General features: G+C 43.6%; 1 protein-coding gene across 1 annotated transcript in view; it reads right to left on the bottom strand.

Moving 5' to 3' along the window:
- LOC115480123 (cytochrome P450 2C18-like) overlaps positions 1 to 23,409 on the bottom strand; it is a 50,547-nt gene that overhangs the window by 15,294 nt on the left and 11,844 nt on the right. The window contains exons 3-7 of the mRNA XM_030218602.1: positions 22,528 to 22,677; positions 17,720 to 17,880; positions 12,087 to 12,263; positions 10,514 to 10,655; positions 2,134 to 2,321 (exon numbers count right to left, since the gene is read on the bottom strand). Coding sequence (XP_030074462.1) covers positions 2,134 to 2,321; positions 10,514 to 10,655; positions 12,087 to 12,263; positions 17,720 to 17,880; positions 22,528 to 22,677 — 818 coding nt within the window. The remainder of the gene's footprint in view (positions 1 to 2,133; positions 2,322 to 10,513; positions 10,656 to 12,086; positions 12,264 to 17,719; positions 17,881 to 22,527; positions 22,678 to 23,409) is intronic.

The following is a 23,409-nucleotide window of genomic DNA, read 5'->3' as shown; positions in this document are numbered from 1 at the left end:
GATGTAAGGCATCAGAAACAGATGATCCCACAATGAAGGCGCCTGAGTTGACCGGCGCTGAAGAAAACTCTTCGCCTGGCGGGGTTTGGGGACCCCTGCCAGCAAACAAGGTACCTGATGCGGTGGCGGGTCGGGCAGCGACGGTGGGGGGGGGGGGGGGAGTCAAATGTAGAGGGGGCCAGGGCATAATCTGTGGGGGCCTATGCCCCCGTGGCCCCACGTAGCTATGCCCCTGGTGTACGCAACTTAATTGGTTCATGAGTCAATTAATGGCAGTAATTGATGTTCATTGGCACCAGTTGGGACTTGCATGCACATCTTGCAAATGTGCTGTTCTATAACACTGAGTGCCTGAATCCTATAGGATGCAACCCATAAGGGGGCGTGGCCATGGGAGGGGCATGTGCAGGTCAGGGGCATTCTGAACATTTTCACACGCAGTATTATAGAATAATGAGATGTGTGCCAAAATTGGGCAGTAGGAATTACACCTGATTTCAGCAGGCATAAGCCCTGGTGCCCAAATTTGGGTGCAGGAATTGGTGTTGCGTTCTATTCCATAAAGGGCGCTCAGTCTGGAGATCCCTTTATAGAATAGCGTTGGGCGCTGATTTTCTCTGGCACCCAAATGTGGGCATCATTTACTGAATCTAGTCCTTTAGTGCGTGGTAACTGTAACACCCACTCTCTACCCATGTCGCTCCTCCTGACAGAGAAATTCTGAAAAATTAGGTAATGGGCAGTTTACTGAGCGATAACAGGCAAACGACAGCAAATCACCTTAATTTGGTCACGCAATAGCCTGTTTCTGTGCATTAAGGACTAGATTCTATTTATCATGCCTAAAAATTCAGCGCAAAAATGAAATTTGTGGGAGGTGGTGGAGTTGAGCGGGAGGTGGGGTAACGGAATTCAAACATGCATGGGATAAACACAAAGAAATCCTGTTTAGAAGAAAGTGATCCACGGAATCTTAGTGGAAATTGGGTGGCAACACTGGTAATTGGAAAGCAAAACCACTGCTAGGCAGACTTCTACGGTCTGTGCCCTAATCGTGACTGAATAGATATGGATGGGCTGGAGTGTAAATTTTAAGGGGTTTCGATGTTAGCTTCAGAACTTTTAGTACAAGAACAGTGCTGGCCAGACTTCTACGGTCTGTGCCCTGAAAATGGCAAGGACAAATCAAACTCAGGTATACATATAAAGTATCGCATACCATGTAAAATGAGTTTATCTTGGGCAGACTGGATGTACCGTACATGTCTTTATCTGCCGTCATTTACTATGTTACTATGCTTAGGCGTGTTCTATAAAGTACGCTTTAATTTAGGTGCACCTTATAGAATAAGCCTAAATTTCCACACAGTTTATAGAATACACCAAGCGTAGTCCACATGACTAAATTTAGTCACGGTCAATTATGCCAAGTAAAACCTGGTGTACATCCTAACGCCTAAATTAGGCATGGAGCGAGTATATTCTATAACAACGTGCATAGATTTTACAAATGCCCATGATCTCCCATTCCACGCCCAAAACCACACCCACTTTTCAACTATGTGACTTATAGTTACAGAATACAATTAGCAAGTAGTGCGCGTAAATTCTAATTAATGCCAATTAATGCTGATAATTGGTTTTTAACATCCAATTATCAGAGCTAATTATCTTAATTCAGTTATGCACATTGTTATGGAATACGCTTTGATTTCCACGTGGAAATCTTTGCGCAATATATAGAATCCCAGGGTGAGTGCTTAACGCAGTGGAGTGGAGGAGTGGCCTAGTGGTTAGAGTGGTGGACTTTGGTCCTGGGGAACTGGGTTCGATTCCCACTGCAGGCACAGGCAGCTCCTTGTGACTCTGGGCAAATCACTTAACCCTCCATTTCCCCAGGTACAAATAAGTACCTAAGCCGCATTGAGCCTGCCATGAGTGGGAAAGCACGGGGTACAAATAAAAAAAAAAAAAATTAGCAAAAGGGCCTCTTAAAGTTTAAATTCACTAACAGGTTTTGTAAAACTCCACCTATCTCTGAGTGCACATTGGAGAAAAAGAATTCTGGGCCATTTTGTCTGACCCCACCTTACTCCGTCTCCTGCCCTGTGAGAGCATTCTGAGGAGATTTACCTTGGGAATGGTGTAACCCCTAAAACTGACGTCCTTGGTCACAGAATGTGGGATCCCTGTTGGAAAAATGTCAGCGAACCGCAGGGTTTCATGGATCACAGCGTCTGTGTATGGCATCCTGTTCCGGTCCTCCAAACGAGGGCTGCGATCTCGGCCGATGACCATGTCAATCTCTGCATGGATTTTTTCTGTTGTAGAAACAGATGATGGGGGAAGGTGGGACAGAAAAACAAATGATTTAATCATACCTTTTTTCATTGAGCTGCTGTCATAAATTTAGAGTCTCCTGCAAAGAATGACTGGTTATGTCTAGAGAGATGCCAGAATATAAAAAAAATATTTTCTGTTGAGAACAAGAGTATAAAAACTTTCCAGCAGATGGAATAACAAACACATAAATGCATCGGGGAAAACGCCACCAGCTGGAGTGTCACTTACACCCTCTAGCAGGGCTGGCCCAACCATTAGGCAAGCGTAAGGAGTTGCCTAAGGCAGCAGTCTCTGGGGCAGCAGAGAGCTGCACAGGAACGGGGATAGTGGGAATCCTGCTGTTACTGCTGGAATCCCATGGGGATCCTCTCCAGGTCTGTGGGGAACCTGCAAGGATGGACCCAGATCCTGTGGGATTCCCGCTGAAATGTAGGTGAGCCAAGATTTGCCTTCCCTCCCCCCGAGCCTCAGGGTGCCCTCCCCGAATGTACCTCAATACACCCTGGTGCTCTATTGGCCTCTTCGGGGCAGGAAAGATCTCCACTCTTTCCTGCCCACTGCTGCTGATCCTCTCACTGCCGCTGCTTCTTTAAAAGGGCTGCCGAGACTCCAAGTGGTGACCTCGTGAGACTTGGTAACAAATTTAGCATTCATATAGGAAAGTTCTTGTGGTTGGTTCAAGGTTATTTTATTTGATAAACCGCTTGGGAAGATCCATTAAGTGGGGTACAATATAAGTAATAAAATCCCAAAAAAGCATTAACAAAACAAAATAATACACCAACAAAATAATAGAAAAGGAAAAGAGATCAACAAACCCAATCAAATCCAAGACGCTGCTACGTTACTGAGCAACAGGCCTTAGATAACACTTTCAATACACTGCTAGTTATGCCAGTCCAAGGCTGTGACTAAATTAAAAATTAGTACTGAAAACTTCTTGGAAAAAAATGCGCTTTAACAATTTTTAAAAGACACTAGAGAGGTTTCCAATCTTAAAAGAGGTGGGAAATTGGTTCCAAACTATTGCACCTGCCACACTAAACATGGAAGAATGCATAGAAACCAGAGGGACTTGGCATGGATAGCACTACCAATTGATATTGTTAAGCCGACTGAAGGGTCCGAGAGGGGATATAGGGTATCAGAAAATGTGTCAAGAACAGGGGTGAATCAGATTGACAGATTTTAAAAATTAATACCAAATTTTTAAACAAAATACGAAACCGTATAGGCAGCCAATGCTCCGACTGCAAATGCGAGAACACTTGATCAAATTTTAATGCTCCACATAGAAGCTTTACTGCTGTATGATAGATAAAATAAAGCTGTCTAATCTCCTTCTGGGTAAGGTCCAAAAATAAAGAGTTACAATAGTCTAAGTAGGAATGTACCAACATATTGATAAGAACTCACAGTGTCCCGTTAGTACTACTTTGACCAAACACACTGCCCCTTCTCAAGGAATGGTGTTGCAGGGTCACCAAAGAGCTGATTTTGCAGATGTTGCTCTAAAATGTGCAGTGGATACTGCCATAGCTCTTATTTGATGGACTTTGGTTCCAGCCATTCATTTATTTTATTATTATTTTTTTTGTTACATTTGTATCCCACATTTTCCCACCTTTTTGCAGGTTCAATGTGGCTTACATAATACCGTGAAGACGTTCGCCAACACCGGTAGAGAAACAAAACAATAAGGTGTTGTGTTTGAATAAGGTTCTTGTGTACAGACACATTAAGGAATCATGAAGAGGAACAGAAGGGTTAGTTTATGACCATTACAAGCTTTGGTTTCATTGTGTTGCATGGTTCAGGCGTTTAAGTTGAGTCGGTTGGGTATGCCTTTTTGAACATGTTGGTTTTTAATCGTTTTCGAAAGTTTAGATAGTTGTATGTTGTTTTCACGGCTTTTGGTAAAGTGTGTCTAGCCTGCTTATAATGGAATGATCTATTATCCGTTGGTGGATGATAGATCATGTAGAAGCAAGGCAGGAGGAAGGTTTTCTAGACAGGAAATTCAATTTCAGAGAGCAACGTTGGGTTTTCCAACTCAATTCAGTAATACTGAGAGGATTAAATTTAGAAACTGAGTGGATGACTTTACTTTGAAGTGGGATTTTTAGGAGTGGAGCCCAGGATATGTATTAGGTCAGCATGTAGTATTTAAGTGAGTTACATGCCACTGCTATTCTTAACTGGAATTTGAGCTTTAAGTCCAGTAAAAGTGACATTGCAATGCAAAAGGTATGTGAGCAATTTTATTACTAGGGATTCTTTAGTATAGTATTCAGGCAGAGTTGCTTGATTTCTTAGGGGGACAGGCCTTGAGACAGCTGGGTACAGCGAAACATGCATGTCAGAGGATTTAATCCCTGACCGGCAATTTCTTTCATCATTAGATGAAAGTTTCATTAAAAAATAAGTGAATGAGATTTAATAAACTATCCAGGTTGTCTAGCAAAATATTAGCATGCAAAATAATTTTAAGCACTTGTTCATATTGATTTGTCAATGAGGAGGTGGGTGCTGGAAATCTCATTGCTTATATTGAAGTTCAATGAGCAGCACCGCTGAGGCAAACAATATATATTAGTTGTTAAAAGATACATTCTGGTGTTTTACAGTGTGAATAAGAGGTGATATTGCACTGGATTGATTTAATTAAGCCCTATAGTAAAGTATAATAGAATGAATGCATTCCTTGAGCCAGTTGGCTTCATACCAGTGATTCAGATCATAAGAGGGAAATGGGACTTGATATACCACCTTTCTGAGGTTTTTTTTGCAACTACATTCAAAGCAGTTTACATATATTCAGGTACTTATTTTGTACCAGGGACAATGGAGGGTTAAGTGACTTGGCCAGAATCACAAGGAGCTGCAGTGGGAATTGAACTCAGTTCCCCAGGCTCATAGTCCACTGCACTAACCACTAGGCTACTCCAGTTAACTGATGTACATTTGAGATAAAAGGCAAGAGCTCATTTATGATCTAGACTTTGTAAAACCTTCTAGATGGAAATTTGGCCTATAGAAACTTTAGTTTGTTTCTTTATTTTCACCTTAACCAACCTTAGGAAGAAATTTTGGATAAATCCCCCAAACTACTTCATTTAGATGGACTTGATTGTATGACGTGTACGTTACCCAGAGTCTTAAGTGCACTGATGGTTTTTGCTGAGGTCATCACCAAAAGAAGCAACGTGCTTGAGGGAAGAAGCTTTAGAGCGGGGGTTCTTGAAAAGCATCTGAGATGCTTAGTGAGAAGAGGCTCCTACAATGAGGGACAGTCTGGCAGTTTTGCCTTCTTTTGCAGGCTCCATGATCAAGGGTGATGGAAGACCAGTGGTCCAGTCCAGTAGGCTGCACAGAGGAGGATGATAGTTCTACATTCAGAATTTGAACCTGAGTCCATCTATAGGACTTACAGTGTCAACCATTAGGGTTCCAGCCCACATTTTCTGGGGACACAGAGAACAATGAGACCTCCTCCTGCCTTTTTGTGGGTGCCATCATCTCTACTGATACACTTACGGTTCATTTCTGCTTTGGCTCCCCGGTTCTTATCAGGACAAAATTTACAGTTTAAGATCTGCAACCAAATGAATTTATATCACAAAGTAAGGCAGAAGTTATATGACATGGATGTTCCCTGTAGAATTTATTTTTTCTACACAGAATAAATGATGATGTGCACAGTGGCCTCTCCTAGTACTACAGCCACCTTTTAAATCTGCCATCGAATGGCTCTCAATACATTTATTTATTTGTTACATTTGTATCCCACATTTTCCCACCTATTTGTTGGCTCAATGTGGCTTACATAGTACCGGAGAGGCCTTTGCAGACTCCGGTGTGAACAAATACAAAGTGATGTTGTGGTAAGATAAAGTTCATGTGGCACAGCCACATTAGGGCATCGTATAATGGAAGAGTTGTGGTATATCCATTACGTACTTTAGTTTTGTTGTGTTGTAGATATCAGGCGTTTATGTGACAAAACTACAGCCAAGAAGGTAATACTTAACTGATAAAATAGGGAGAAATATATCCCAGAAGACGATAGCAACATACTCTATGTCAGCATAACAATATAGCGGCTGACTGTGTTGTTAACCCGTTTGACTCCAATCTCATTTGTTGGTCAAAAACTCCCAAATTGTCAATATGTGAGCAGTGCCTAATTATGATCAATTATTTTGTTCATTTATTTGAAGTCAGACTCTCTATACTTCAATAGGATCCAGCATCATCACATTTAACTTGGGATTAAAAACATCAAAAGGATCCAAAATGGACACTTACGAAAATATCAAAAGGTCTCCCAAAAGGATAGAGAAACAAATAACTTTTCAAAGAATGGTAACAAGGACAAAGCTACAACATATTGAAAATTTGGGAGTTTTTTTGACCAGTGAATGAGATTGGAGTCAGATTGGTTAACAATACAGTCAGCCACTATATTGCTACGTGGCCATAGAAGTTGGGTTGCCATTGACTTCTGAGGTCTTTTTCTCCCTATTTTATCAGTTAAGCATGCAACAAGAGGATCACAGAAAAGATGACTGGATTAAACTCAAAGAAACCAATAGTGAAATATGGCTAGTGATAGCGCAGGTGGAGGAAAAAAGATATAAAGAGAGGTGACAAGACTTTTTTAGATATATTGGGAAAAGGAGAATGGATAGAAATAAAATTGTAAGACTGAAAGATACTGAGAAATAGCTATGTGTAGAATGATGAGGATAAAGCAAATATGCTATAAACAACTACTTCTCTTTGGTGTTCACCTAAGAAAATCCTGGTGACTTCCGAGGGAATATCTGGGAATGGAGGGGATATTGCGCCTTTCACAGAAGAAAGCATTTATAAACAGCTTGAGAATCTGAAAATGGACAAAGCTATGGGGTCGGATGGGATACATCCCAGGACACTGAGGGAACTCAGAGAAGTCCTCGTGGGACCTCTTAAGGATTTATTTAATAGATCTTTACAGATAGGAGAGGTTCCGTGGGATTGGAGATGAGTGGATGTGGTCCCTCTTCACAAAAGTGGAGACAAGGAAGAAGTGGGAAACTACAGGTCAGTAAGCCTCGTGTCGGTGGTGGGAAAAATAATGGAGTCACTGCTGAAGGAAAAGATAGTTAACTTTCTAGAAGCCAATGGGTTACAGGATCCAAGGCAACATGACTTTACCAAAGGAAAATCCTGCCAAACGAATCTGATTGACTTCTTTGACTGGGTGACCAAAGAACTGGATGACATACATGCACTAGATGTAATCTACTTGGATTTCAGCAAAGCCTTTGATATTGTGCCTCACAAAAGACTCATGAATAAGCTGACAGGACTGAACTTAGGACCAAAAGTGGTGAACTGGATTGGAAACTGGTTGACCGACAGGTGGCAGAGTGTGGTGGTAGATGGAATCCACTCTGAGGAAAGGAAAGCGAGTAGTGGAATGCCTCAGGGGTCGATGCTGGAGCCGATTCTGTATAATATATTTGTAGATTAAAAACTGGTTAAAAGATAGAAAACAGAGAGTAGGGTTAAATGGTCAGTATTCTCAATGGAGAAGGGTAGTTAGTGAGGTTCCCCAGAGGTCTGTGCTGGGACCGCTGCTTTTTAGCATATTTATAAATCACCTAGAGATGGGAGTAACTAGTGAGGTAATTAAATTTGCTGATGACACAAAGTTATGCAAAGTCGTTAAATCGCGGGAGGATTGTGAAAAATTACAAGAGGACCTTACGGGACTGGGAGACTGGGCATCTAAATGGCAGATGACGTTTAATGTGAGCAAGTGCAAAGTGATGCATTTGGGAAAGAGGAACCTGAATTATAGTTATGTCATGTAAGGTTCCACGTTAGGAGTCATGGACCAAGAAAGGGATCTAGGTGTCATCGTTGATGATACATTGAAACCTTCTGCTCAGTGTGCTGCTGCGGCTTAGAAAGCAAATAGAATGTTAGGTATTATTAGGAAAGGAATGGAAAACAAAAATGAGGATGTTATAATGCCTTTGTATCGCTCCATGGTGTGACCACACCTCGAATATTGTGTTCAATTCTGGTTGCCGCATCTGAAAAATGATATAGTGGAATTAGAAAAGGTGCAGAGAAGGGCGACGAAAATGATAAAGGGGATGGGATGACTTCCCTATGAGGAAAGGCTAAAGCAGTTAGGGCTCTTCCGCTTGGAGAAAAGGCGGCTTAGGGGAGATATGATAGAGGTCTATAAAATAATGAGTGGAGTTGAATGGGTAGATGTGAAGCGTCTGTTCACACTTTCCAAAAATACTAGGACTAGGGGGCATGCTATGAAGCTACAATGTAGTAAATTTAAAACGAATCAGAGAAAGGTTTTCTTCACTCAACGTGTAATTAAACTCTGGAATTCGTTGCCAGAGAATGTGGTAAAGGTGGTTAGCTTAGCGGAGTTTAAAAAAGGTTTGGCCAGCTTCCTAAAGGAAAAGTCCATAGACCATTATTAAATGGACTGGGGAAAATCCACTATTTCTGGGATAAGCAGTATAAAATGTTTTGTACATTTTTGGGATCTTGCCAGGTATTTGTGACCTGGATTGGCCACTGTTGGAAACATGATGGTGGGCTCGATGGACCTTTGGTCTGTCCCAGTATGGCAATACTTATGTACTTACTAGTAAAAAAGGCCCATTTCTGACACAAATGAAACGGGCGCTAGCAAGGTTTTCCTCGGAGTATATATGTTTAAGAGAGTGTATGTGAGAGTGACTGTGTGTGAGAGAGACAGTGAATGTGCGAGTGTGTGTTTGTGTGTGAGAGAGTGAGTCTGGGTGTGAGTGTGTCTGTGAGAGAGAGAGTGTGTGTGTGTGAGAATGAGAGTGTGTGCAAGTGCGTATGTGAGACACAGTGTGAGTGTGTTTTACACAGATACAGTGTGTGCGAGAGAGAGTGTGTGTGAGACACAGACTCTCTGTGAGACTGAATGTATGAGACCAAGAGAGTGTGTGAGCAACTGTGTGACACATAGAGAGTGAATGTGATACAGTGTGAGATATAGAGTGTGTGAGAGACAGTGTGTGAGAGTGAGAGAGCGAGAATGTGTGTGTGAGAGAGAGTGTGTGTGTGACAGAGATACGGTACCTCCCCTCCTCTCCGGTGTCAGCCCCCCCCTCCCCTCTCTCTCTGGTGTCTGAGCTCTAGCTGTGCTTCAAGGAACTGACCAATCCTATTTAATAGAATGCATCTCCAACATTCTGAAGCCGAGAAACTTCGTGTGGTTGGTCACTTCTGCTTGTGACGAACCCGGAAGTGCGTGATGTCAATTCAGGAGATGGATACAGAGAGCAGGAATGCCTCAGTCATGCAGTCAGCTTCAGAATGTTGGAGGTGCGTTTTATTATATAGGATGTACTTATGATAGATATACAGAGGTTGTGCCCATGTATATAGCCCCGGGAAGAAACTGCTCTTTGTAAATACTCCTGAAAGGTCTAGGGGAAAGTTGTTTCCCCATGGAATGACCGAAGTCTGACCTTGAGTTATAGGAACATCTCTTTCACTGACTGTGTTAAAGATTACTGAATCAAGAGTTTGCCAATTACAAAGTGACAAATAAAAGTTCAAGTTGTCATTAAACCTCCTGGAGTGTCGCGTGGTTCGTGGACTGAAAAGTTGAATGGAGCCCGGAATTAGATAAGTGTCTTCCAAAGATCCGAGATTGCTATTCTAGACTATTACCCATCCCAACTCCACTGAAAATTGGGAGGGTGTGTGAAGCATGCATGGCCAGAGAGTGAGCAGACTGTGGAGTTGAAGCAGTGTGAGAGTGTTTCTCTGTGGCCTGGGTCTAGAGCTAAGCCGGGTGAAACTCAAGTTACATTAACTTCTGAGAATACTTCCTGATCCCTTGGCCATGCGTCTTTGGAGTTGCATGCTATGAAATATAGGTGCACTTTTTAGAGAATAGCACCTAGGGCTGTTGCACATATAACTCCAAATTGTTGCCAATTAGCAGCAATTATTATCACCTCATTAATTCACTTAGGCACAGATCTGGCATCCATGCCCAAAACTGCTTACCCAACTTTGGTTGACCTACATAGTATCTGCGAAAGAGAATTCAGTTTTATGCTTATTATTAGCTCAGACTGAAACGATCATTTGTGTGTGATTTTCTTACCTAGAATCTCTGGGTATTTCTGAAAAATTAGGAAGCCATATCTCAGGATGCTGCTAACTGATTCCGTTCCAGCAAAGTACAATGCAATTGTGATGGCCACCAGGTTATCAAGGCAAAACTCAGTCTGGGGGTTTGCAGCTTCCTGGAGATATTCAGGGATTTAAAAACAAACAAACAAACTAATTATGAACTAGGTTTTAAATGTGTATAATTTTCTTCCTTATGCTGTCACTCTTTCCTCCCTTTATTGTGTGAAGTAAGATTCCCTTATAAACATAAGAGTGCAACAGGAAGGGAGAATGGACAGGCTAGATGGATACTGTTCTCTTTTTCTTCTGTCCTAGTCAATGATTGTAATGTTGCAGACTCTCTAGGTCTCTGTATAAACTACATGCAAACTCCCATTTAAAAATTGAGGGGTCGATATTCAAAGCCATATAACTGGCTAGGAACAACTCCTGACTGGTTAAATTGCTCGCTCGGGGCTATCCACTAATATTCAGCAGCACAACTGGTTAGCGCCACTGAAAATCACCACAGACCACTAAATTCAAAGCCAGTTCTTTTGTGGGCGGTCCGTGAGTAGAGCTGGCACTTTGGGGTCCTTTTACTGAGGTGCGCTGAAAAATAGCCTGTGATAATGTAGGCATGTATTTTGGGCGCGCGCAGATCCATTTTTCAGCGTGTGTGTAAAAAAAAAATGCCCTTTTAAAAATTTTTGCCGATAATGGACGTGCGGCAAAATCAAAATTGGCGCACGTCCATTTTGGGTCTGAGACCTTACCGCCAGCCATTGACCTAGTGGTAAAAACTCATGTGGTAACCGGGCAGTAATGACCTACAGGTCAAATGCCACTTGGGGCGCATCCGATATGCACATAGAAAAATGGACACGCATATCGGACGCACGCCAAAAATGAAATTACCACAAGAGTCATGCGGTAGCTCGGCGGTAACTCCATTTTGGCGTATGTTAAGCAAGCGTAGACACTTATGCGGCTTAGTAAAAGGGCCCTAATGTGGTTAAATGCTGATATTCAGCACTTAGGGGCCCGTTTACCAAGCGGCAGTAAGCCCACTGGGGGCTTACTGCGCATCAAACAGGAACTACTGCCAGGCTACTGCAGCAGCATGGCGGTAGTTCCCACTCCCAGCGTGCGCCATTTCCGGCAGTACAAAAATATTTTCTATTTTTGTAGTGCCAGTGCTTACCCGATGGTAATTGGGCAGTGCTGCACGCTGCCCACTTACCGCCAGGTTAGCGCAGGAGTCCTTACTGCCACCTCAGTGGTTGCTGGTAAGTGCCCCCCCTCACATAGCCACATGGTAAGAACAATCTTACCGCATGGCCATGGTTATGTTCAACCTTTTTTTACCTGCTGCAGTAAAAAGGGCCTCAACGCATGGTAAAAATGACCCCCGACACTAGCGCAGGACCGTTTCTACCGCAGCTTGGTAAAAGAACCCCTCAGTTATTTAAGAAGAAAACTGACCCCCCCCCCAAAAAAAAAAAAAACAGAACGTGATTCTCTGGAAAATGAAGGATTGCAACACATGGAACATTCCCTCAGACCTGATCCTTTTTGATGAGATAACAGTCAACAAAGTCACGGGGGCAGCTGTGGTCTAGGGTTTCTTGGTGCATATGAATCTGCTCCAGTACAAAAGCTTTTAACTGTTTAAAGTTTCTTGAAAAGGCAGGGTATGCTCTGGGACAGTACTTCAAGATCTGTGGAAAGGTATTCAGTACCTGTGAAGGAGGGGAAAAAGTTCAAATATTATGCATGTACATTTCCACTAAAAACCCACCTCTTCAAAAAAGCTTATCCCACCGATCCAACATAAATCCCCACCCCCAGCAACACAACATAATCAATGATTGTACTGGACAATTTACTATTCTTTTTCCCCTCAACCCATGACGCCTGATTCACTTCTACCTCATTTGACCACAACACAATCTTGTATTTGTTAGCAACCGAAATGGCAAACGCCTTTACAGTACTTTGTAAGCCACGTTGAGCCTGCAAATAGGTGGGAAAATGTGGTATATAAATGTAACAAACAAATAAATAAATAAATATTAGTCTTGGTTTAAATAAAACCTAGCTGTGACCCATTCAAAATTTAATGAAGAATACCTGGTCCCTTCCAAGAGAATCAAATTTAAGATATTACTTTGTTCTTCAAAGTACTAAGTAACAATGTTTCTGTTGTCATTTCTGCAAGTCTATGGATCTATCAGCCACATAGGACGTTAAGATCAGCTGAGATGGCCTTACTGGAGGTACCCCTCAAATTCATGTTGTAAAATTGGAAAAATATCGATCCTCCATCTTCAATATTGTAGGACCAAAGCTCTGGAATTCCCTGCCATTAAGAGGAATACATCATGTGGAGGTATTTAAGAAAGAACTAAAAATGATGTTGTAACAGAAGGTCTATGGCATGTTACTACATTGATTAATGCTTTTAGTGGCGCCTTTTAAATAGAATTTGACAGCTATATGGGAGGAACTCAAGACCATTACGCGAAGGCTAGAAAGAGCGTGGCGAAAAAGAAAGGATGATCAGCACTACCTTGCATGGAAGCACTCTCACAGGAAATACAAGAACGCTATTAGGCAATCTAGAAAGGACTTTTACAAATCCAAAATTGGCCAGGATTATGCAGACCTGAGACAACTCTACTTTTACGTCCACAAACTGACTGATACCGCACTGATTACAACTAGTAGTATAGGTGCCCCAACTGCAGTAGATCTGGCAAACTATTTTAAAGACAAAGTCATAAAGTTGCAGCGCTCTCTGCCACAGAACAATGTCGGAATAAGTGATTTTCTCAGCGGCCTAGACCCTAGCCTGGGGGAGTATCCAGCCAATCGCATATTTTCACTCTTTACACCTCTTACAGCTGACTCTGTTAAACGGGAACTACGCAAATTTTCCAGTAAATATTGCAAATTGGATATTTGCCCAAACTATCTACTTAAATGTGCTCCTCCCTGCTTCATCTCTGATCTGACGCAGCATCTTAACTTTATGCTTAGTAGCGGTATCTTCCCTGAAGCCTCTGGAAACATTCTCCTCACCCCCATCCCAAAAGACGCCAAGAAAAGTAGCAAGGAAATCACCAACTACCGGCCAATAGCATCGATCCCGTTGCTTGTGAAATTGATGGAGAGCATGGTGCATAAGCAACTCAATGAGTACCTGGAAAAGTTCCACATCTTCCATGAATCGCAGTCAGGCTTCCGCCCTCTCCATAGTACAGAAACGGTGCTCGTCACGCTACTCTCAAACTTTAAGCGGGAGATAGCTGTCGGGAAAAGCATTCTATTGCTGCAATTTGACATGTCACGTGCCTTTGACATGGTGAACCACACTATTCTACTGCGGCTCCTTGATTATTTCGGGACCAGTGGCAATGAACTGAATTGGTTGAAGGGCTTCCTGACCACCAGAACCTACCAAGTCATCTCCGGAGGCAGTTTATCACCTTCTTGGCCAGCTGTCTGTGGTGTACCACAGGGTTCGCCGCTTTCTCCTACACTGTTTAACTTGATGCTCATTCCTCTAGCCGCAGCTCTTTCTAAACTTGGTCTCCAACCGTTCATTTATGCGGATGACATCACCATCTACGTTCCTTTCAAAAAAGACTTAGCTGAAATAGCTGCCAACATCAGCATTGGGTTACAAACTGTACGTGCCTGGGCGAACTCCTTTAAATTGAAGCTCAACACAGAGAAAACTCATTGCCTTCTACTCACATCACCTTACAACAAGTACAATCCTACCACCTTAACTGCACCTGGGCTTGACCTGCCAATCTCTAAGTCTCTGAAAATTCTAGGAGTAATACTTGATAGAAATCTAACTCTAGTAGATCACACTAATGCAGCCGTGAAAAAAACATTCTTCTCTCTTTGGAAACTGAAGCATATAAAACCTTTTTTCCCTAGAGAAGTGTTTTGCAATTTAGTGCGGTCTCTTGTTTTGAGTCATCTTGATTACTGCAATGGTATCTATGCAGGGTGCATGGAACTACTTCTTAAAAAATTACAGACTGTCCAAAATACCGCTGCAAAATTGATCTACGGTAAATCGAAGTTCGTCAGCTCCAGACCACTACGAGAAAAACTGCACTGGCTACCTGTCAAGGAACGTATAACATTCAAAATTTGCGCCCTGGTGCACAAAATCCTTCACGGCGAAACTCCATCTTATATGAATAATCTTATCCTCTTGCCACCAAGGAACATGAGCAAATCTTCCCGATCCTATTTACATCTCCACTACCCCTCGTGCAATGGCCTCAAGTATAAAACCAGCCACGCATCTACCTTTCCCTACATCAGTGCACGTTTGTGGCATGATTTACCAAACTCAGTAAAAGCTACCTCCGAACAACAGGCTTTCAGAATCTCCCTGAAGACCGCTTTATTCAGGACAGCTTACACTGCAGCTCCGCACTGCCTTAATGTTTTCTGACCCATTATGTTATGCGACCATACTGCATTCCTTACCTCCTCTCTCACTTCTCTCCCTCTGTCTCTGCCCACCAACTACCTCGCCCTTAATGTGTCTGTTTGTCTATTACTAGATTGAAGTGTCCTTTTATACTGCTGTTAGCCTTTTTGAACTAATGTAAGCCACATTGAGCCTGCCCATGGGCGGGAAAGTGTGGGATATAAATGCCTAAATAAATAAATAAAATGAAAGGCTTTATGTATTCGGATTAGAACAATACAATATAAAAACTTTCAGACAATTTAACTCCAAACTCCATCTAAAAGGCATTACCAACAATGTTAAATGTAGTAACATGCCATAGACCACATGCATTCTGATATTTGATTACGCATGTTTAATCTGTGACCCACCAAAGATTTCTAGCTCGAGTGCCCCTCCCCATCTGACTCCAACACCCTCTCACCCTCACACAGACTTCTCTTACCCACTTTCTCTATTCCAACCCAATTTCTTTCTCCCTCAGCCCATCCTCACCAGCATCACATTTCCCCTTCTACCACTGCTACTACTGCTATGTCCCTCTGCCTTATGCAGGCTGATGCATCTGTCACCAGTCTGCATGGGCCACTCTCTTCTGGTCCCTCCACTGTCTTCCAGTTATGATGGCAGGAGGCCAATATCTTGGCCTCCTTCCAGCCTATGCAGCTGCCAGACATCATCCCCCAGATTCTGTAGATGGCAACCAAATCTGAGCATGGATCTCAGATCTGCATGCAATCTAGTTCACAAAATGTTATAAATCGATTATTAACATTGACACTAATTAGGATTTGCACGTGGATCTGTCTGCATGTTATTCTATAACACAATGTAACTAAATTGTCTACTGTGCAACTGAAAATGGAGTCTGGACATGGGAGGGGCATGGGCGGGTCAAGGGAATTCCCCAGATTTAGGCACAGTGTAGAATAGGGTCAATTGCATGCTCATCTGCCATTAATTGTGCACCAGCATTTACTCCAGGTATCTGCAGGTGTAAGTCCTTGCGCTAAGAACATAAGAGTAACCATACTGGGTCAGACCAATGGTCCATCTAGCCCAGTATCCTGTTTCCAACAGTGGCCAAGCCGAGTCACAAGTACCTGGCAGAAACCCAAATAGTGCACTAACCGCCTGATAATCAAAAGTGATGGGCGCCCCTATTTCGACCCAAATCGGGAGATGGGCGCCCATCTCGCAAAGGTGCCCAAATCGGTATAATCGAAAGCCAATTTTGGGTGCCTTGAACTGCACTCCGTTGCGGAAACGGCCAAAGTTGATGGGGGCGTGTCAGAGGCGTGGTGAAGGCGGGACTGGGGCGTGGTTATCGGCCGAGGAGAGATGGGCAGCTTTCGCCGATAATCAAAAAAAATAGGTGTTTTTAGCAAGAATTTAGGGCACTTTTTTGGACCCTTTTTTTCATTAACAAGTCCCAAAAAAGTGCCCTAAATGACCACATGGGAATGGGGGATGACCTCCCCTGACTCCCCCAGTGGTCACTAACCCCCTCCCACCACAAAAAAAGAACTTTAACAACTTTTTTTTTTCAGCCTGTATGCCAGCCTCAAATGTCATACCCAGCTCCCTGACAGCAGTATGCAAGTCCCTGGAGCAGTTGTTAGTGGGTGCAGTAGACTTCAGGCAGGCGCACCCAGGCCCATCCCCCCCTACCTGTTACACTTGTGCTGGTTAATGCTGAGCCCTCCAAAAACCCCCAAACCCACTGTACCCACATGTAGGTGCCCCCCTTCACCCCTTAGAGCTATGGTAATGGTGTAGACTTGTGGGCAGTGGGTTTTGGGGGGATTTGGGGGGCTCAGCACACAAGGGAAGGGTGCTACGCACCTGGGAGCTCTTTTACTGTTTTTTTTTATTTTGTAAAAATGCCCCCTAGGGTGCCCAGTTGGTGTCCTGGCATGTGAGGGGGACCAGTGCACTACGAATCCTGGCCCCTCCCATGACCCAATGCCTTGGATTTATTCATTTTTGAGCTGGGCGCCTTCGGTTTCCATTATTGTTGAAAACCGATAGCGCCCAGCTGAAAAACGCCCAAATCCTAGGCATTTGCCCTGCACAAACCGTATTATCGAAAAAAAGATGGGCGCCCATCTTTTTTCGAAAATACGGTTTGTCCTGCCCACGGAGATGGGCGTCCACGGAAATAGGCGCCCATGGAGATGGGCGTTCGCGTTCGATTATGCCCCTCTAAGGGGCCCTTTTACTAAGCCACATAGGCGTGTACGTGTGCCCAACGCGCGTCAATTTTGAGTTACCACTCGGCTACCGCGTGGGCGGAAATCGGGGAGTAATCGTCATTCTACATGCATAGACCATTACCTCCCAGTTACTGCGTGAGACATCTAGGTACATATGTGCAATACCATACTGATGGAAAATGAGGAATGAGGAGAAAATATTCAAAGCACTTCAACAACCACCAGGTGGGGCTGTTGATGTGTTTTCAATATCATACTGAGCTATAGTTCCGCCCTGTGTGATTTGCCCACTGGTGCCCCATGCCTGCTTTGCTACCACAAATGAGGGGCGATAGTGGGCTCGAGGCAATTTTTGCGTCCCTCCTGTGCTCTGGTCGCACTGCTCGCTCTGCCTATGGAACAGTGCTGCATATGTTGCTTTTAAAAAGTAAGTGGGCACATGCTCACCCTGTTATAGTCTTTAGATGCATTTACTAACCTGCCCCCATTTGGAGTTGTGGAGGCGATAGTTTTCATTGACGATTTTCAGGAGGGTCAGTAATCTCCGGTCTCCATAGTCGAACCGGATCCCAAAGACCATGGAGGAGGTTACATTTGCGATGGCCTGACTGAAGAAGAGGGAGGGATCAAAGGGAACTTCTGAATTGTTGATAGAGGAGATGGGATGTGGACAGATGGGAGAAGTGAAACAGCGGGTTAAAACACATTAAAGAACAGTTGGCACATCAGTTTGTCCAAATGGGCTTTATCACCACTTTTCCAGATGAGCATATAAATTCCCACAGATAAACTAACACAAACTTCAAAATATCGATAAATCATAAATCCACTGACATAAAGTTATTACATTATGAAAGTTGTCACATGATGGCATTTAAACATAACTTACCCTACAGCCAATTTTCGAGAGTCAAAATAATCTGTTCAGAACAAGATGATAAATCATCATAAGGCTATAGCTTCTAGATTTTGTGATAGGTGTTACCCCTCCAATATTACAACTACTACTATTTAGCATCTCTATAGCGCTACAAAGCGTATGCAGCGCTGCACAAACATAGAAGAAAGACAGTCCCTGCTCAAAGAGCTTACAATCTAGTAGACAAAAAATAAAGCAAACAAATCAATTAATGTGTAGAGGAACGAGGAGAGGAGGGTAGATGGAGGCGAGTGGATACAAGTGGTTACGAGTCAAAAGCAATGTTAAAGAGGTGGGCTTTCAATCTAGATTTAAAGATGGTCAAGGATAGGGCAAGACGTAGGGGCTCAGGAAGTCTATTCCAGGCGTAGGGTGCAGCAAGACAGAAGGAGCGAAGTCTGGAGTTGGCAGTACCAGAGAAGGGAACAGATAAGAAGGATTTATCCAGGGAATGGAGTGCACGGGAAGGGGTGTAGGGAAGGACGAGTGTGGAGAGATAAGGGGAGCAGCAGAGTGAGTACATTTATAGGTTAGTAGAAGAAGTTTGAACAGGATGCGAAAATGGATAGGGAGCCAGTGAAGCAACGAGGAGAGGGGTAGTATGAGTAAAGCGACCCTGGCGGAAGACAAGACGGGCAGCAGAGTTTTCAACCGACTGGAGAGGGGAGAGGTGACTAAGTGGGAGGCCAGCAAGAAGCAAATTGCAGTAGTCCAAATGAGAGGTGACAAGGGTGTGGATGAGGGTTTTGGTAGAGTGCTCGGAAAGAAAGGGGCGGATTTTACGGATGTTGTAAAGAAAGAAACGACAGGTCTTGGCGATCTGCTGGATATGAGCAGAGAAGGAGAGAGAAGAGTCAAAGATAACCCCAAGGTTTCGAGCTGAGGAGATAGGGAGAATGAGAGAGCCATCAACAGAAATAGAAAACCGGAGGGGGGGGGGGGGGGGAGCAGGGAGGTGGGTTTGGGGGGAAAAATGAGAAGCTTGGTTTTGGTCATATTTAATTTCAGGTGGCGTTGAGACATCCAGACAGCAATGTCAGACAAGCACGCTGAAACTTTGGTTTGGATGCAAGGTGAGATATCAGGGGTAGAAAGGTAGATTTGGGAGTCATCAGCATAGAGATGGTAGGAAAAGCCATGGGATGAGTTTAATGAACCAAGGGAAGAAGTGTAGATAGAAAAGAGGAGGGGACCAAGAACAGAACCCTGAGGTACGCCTTCAATATGTCAGAGAAGGTTTAATCAAAACTGGGAGACAACATAGAAATTCTGTTCTAGCAATCCATTCTGAGGAGAGTAGAGATAGAGTTGTTTGCACTTCACAATATGACCACATATGAGATTAGTCATATGCTTAGACAACATTGGTCTATTATACAAACAATTCCACGTTTTGCAGATGAAGATGTCATGGTTAGTTTCAAAAGATATATGAACTTAAAAGATATCTTAACACCATCTGCATTTTCAGTACCATGTAGGAAAGATATTGTTTGGTTGAATATACACAGGCTAGTCAACATGCTTTTGAGGAACTACATTTTATTATTTTTGTATAAAGTTAACATATATTCAGGTTTGATTTACAATATACATCTTCCCCGGTTTCTTGGAGTAGCCTTCCCTTCCTACTCCCTGCTGTGTGCGTTTCCTTGCGTAGGATCCTAGCGTACCTCCACCTTCTTGGTGGTATTTTCCTCTTGATGTTAAACAATACCTACTGTAAACTGCCTTGGGTGAATCTCTTCATAAAAGCGGTTAATAATTCAAAATAAATAAATTAAGCAGTGAAAATACTGGTAAAAGTAATATAAATACATTTTCTTCCTTTCTCTGCTAAATATAAAATTAAAAATTACACCTCATCCCATCCCATCCACGTTAGGAGTTATGGACCAAGAAAGGGATCTGGGTGTCGTCGTCGATAATACACTGAAACCTTCTGCTCAGTGTGCTGCTGCGGCTAGGAAAGCGAATAGAATGTTGGGTATCATTAGGAAAGGTATGGAAAACAGGTGTGAGGATGTTATAATGCCGTTGTATCGCTCCATGGTGCGACCGCACCTTGAGTATTGTGTTCAATTCTGGTCGCCGCATCTCAAGAAAGATATAGTAAAACTGGAAAAGGTGCAGCGAAGGGCGACTAAAATGATAGCGGGGATGGGACGACTTCCCTATGAAGAAAGACTAAGGAGGCTAAGGCTTTTCAGCTTGGATAAGAGACAGCTGAGGGGAGACATGATAGAGGTATATAAAATAATGAGTGGAGTGGAACAGGTGGATGTGAAAAGTCTGTTCACGCTTTCCAAAAATACTAGGACTAGGGGGCATGCGATGAAACTACAGTGTAGTAAATTTAAAACAAATCGGAGAAAAGTTTTCTTCACCCAACGCATAATTAAACTCTGGAATTCGTTGCCGGAGAACGTGGTGAAGGCGGTTAGCTTAGTAGAGTCTAAAAAGGGGTTAGACGGTTTCCTAAAGGACAAGTCCATAAACCACTACTAAATGGACTTGGGAAAAATCCACAATTCCAGGAATAACATGTATAGAATGTTTGTACATTTGGGAAGCTTGCCAGGTGCCCTTGGCCTGGATTGGCCGCTGTCGTGGACAGGATGCTGGGCTCGATGGACTTTTGGTTTTTTCCCACTGTGGCATTACTTATGTACTTATGTACTTATTTGTGCACCCAATTTTAGGGGCCATTTATAGAATTTGGGAGACTATCCTGCTTATTTTCGAAGGAGAAGGTCGCCCATCTTCCGACACAAATCGGGAGATCAGCGTCCTTCTCCTAAGGTCGCCCAAATCTGCATAATCGAAAGCCAATTTTGGGTGTCCTCAACTGCTTTCCGTCGCAGGGACGACCAAAGTTCAAGGAGGTGTGTCGGCAGTGTACCGAAGGCATGACCCATCCTTACTCCCTCAGTGGTCACTGACCCCCTCCTACCCCCCAAAGATGTAAAAGAAACATACATCCTAGCCTCTATGACAGTTTCAGATGTTATAGCCAGACATATTATAGCCAGACATATTAGAGTAGCAAGAAGGTCCCTGGAGTATCCTAATGGTTGGTGCAGTGCACTGTACAGAGCGGGACACAGGCCTATATTCCACCGTAACTGGTACATTTGTGGTGGAACGTATGAGATCTCCACAACTCACCAAAAACCTACTGTACCTACATATAGGTGACACCTGCAGCGTAAGGGCTATTGTAGTGGTGTATAGTTGGGTACAGTAGGTTTCTGGTGGGGTTTGGAAGTTTCACCCTACTAGATAAGTGTTATGCTTGGGAAAGTGAGCCCTTGTGCCCCGACTGAGCACGGCGTAGATGGAGTGACACCGCACTCGGTCAGGCAGCCAGACAACCCCTAGCTTCACCTGGGCAGCGATCGCCGTCCCCCGGGAGTTGAGCCCCCAGGTGCAGGCAGCCACCAGGACTTCTGGAACCGGCGGGGTTGAGCAGACACAGTTCAGGATCTCGGGAAGAAGCAACTCAGCACGGAGTCGAGGAAGCAAACCAGAGTCGAGGCAGGCAGCAAAACAGGGAGTAGTCAAAGTCCAGGCCAAGGGTCAAGAACACAGGAAACAAGAGATAGCCGGCTAAAGACACAGACGGGAACTGCGACCTCTAGACACTAGAAACCGAAGCAACGAGTGCGGGGAACTGCTGGCCTTAAGTAGTCCCCGCCTCAGTGGTAATCGTTGGCAGCTGAAGGAAGTTCCAGAATGGTCTGCCCGCACCGGAAACCCGCAAGCTTCTGGAATGCCAACAGACCGCGTGGCCAGCCACCGCCGGATGGCCGGCCAACTCATCAGCTGATCCGCGCCAGTGACCAAAGCAGCGTAGCCGGCCAACAAAGCCAGACTACACTCGCCTGCCGCCGACAAGCTGCATGGCCGGCCATCGCCGCCAGACCGAGACTCGGCGGCAAATCGGCCGCGCGGACCGGGATTCAGGTGAGGGACGTAACAATAAGGGGGCAATGGTAAGATGTGCACCTGGGACCTTTTATGTTCAGTCCACTGTATTGCCCCCTAGGGTGCTCCATTGCTCTCCTGGGATGTCTGTGTGGCCAGTCTACTAAGATTGCTGGCTCCTTCTACATCTCAATGGCTTGAGTTTGTGTGTTTTTCATTTGGACATTTTGTGTTTGAAAATGGTTCAAAAAGATATATGCAATGAATACCATAATGTCTAGCAAATGGCCATTTTAGAAAAAAAAATAAATGTTGCTGTTTTCGGAAATCTCTATATTTGCCACTTGAATTCTGGACGTTTTGAGCAAAATGTCCAAAGTCGGACTTAGAAGTCATATTGAAAATGCACCTCTATGACTTAAAAAGAAATTTCTACCAACCTATCATTTTCCTAAACTCTTCTGTCAGGTGTTGGGCCTCCTCTTGCATTTGTTCCTCAATGCTCTTTTTCCCCATCCCGTAATTCCTTAGGGTGGTGATGGAAAATCGTCGCATCTGCTTCCAGCGCTCTCCGTTGCTTAGTGTGATCCCTAGTGAGAATTTGAGAAAGACGTGGAAACCATTAGCAGCCAGAAAGTATGACTGGGAAAGCACCATCAAATTTGTACTTTAAATAGTATGGACAGGCTTCTTATCTTATGACCTGGGGCAGTTTACTATACCCATTGGGAGAGTGGTGTCGCTTAAGCACTTTCTGTTGTCTGGCCTGGTAGCCCAGTGGAACTGCTGTGCATAACTATGCAGGAGAAATGGGCTCTCAAATAAAAAGGAGTCGAAGCGGAGGCAGGGAACCGAGATGCTTAAATCAGCAGAACAAAAGCGGACCACCAGAAGATCGGAGTAGTAATAAAGGCTTTATTGTACCAAACAGATAACTGTGCACAAAGAGGCCATATTTCGCCTATACCGTTGCATCACGGGCAATTGACTAGAGGGGATAAGCAAATACACGCTTCCTTCTAGGGTAATAAACACAGCTCCAGCATATTCACAGGCTATTCATATATTAAAGGTTTTTAAAATAGAAAGTTAGAATAAAATTTAAATGAGCTTTTCAGATTGACATTTCTTAGTATTTTAATAAATTGATTTTTTGTAGGGGACATTGTAATATATGGTAACATATATTAAATGTTTTTTTCCTGGGGCTCTTGGGGGGCTGTTCCAGGGTTTTGGTGTATGCTGCTGGCTGGAAAAGGTTTAAAGTTTAGTTTGGGAATTGTTAATGGAGTTAGCGGAAGAGTGAGATGTTTCTTAAATGT

The sequence above is a fragment of the Microcaecilia unicolor genome, chromosome 11 (genome assembly GCF_901765095.1).
Source record: "Microcaecilia unicolor chromosome 11, aMicUni1.1, whole genome shotgun sequence".
In the NCBI taxonomy this organism is placed as follows: Eukaryota; Metazoa; Chordata; class Amphibia; order Gymnophiona; family Siphonopidae; genus Microcaecilia; species Microcaecilia unicolor.
This window is presented reverse-complemented; position numbering and strand designations above follow the sequence as displayed.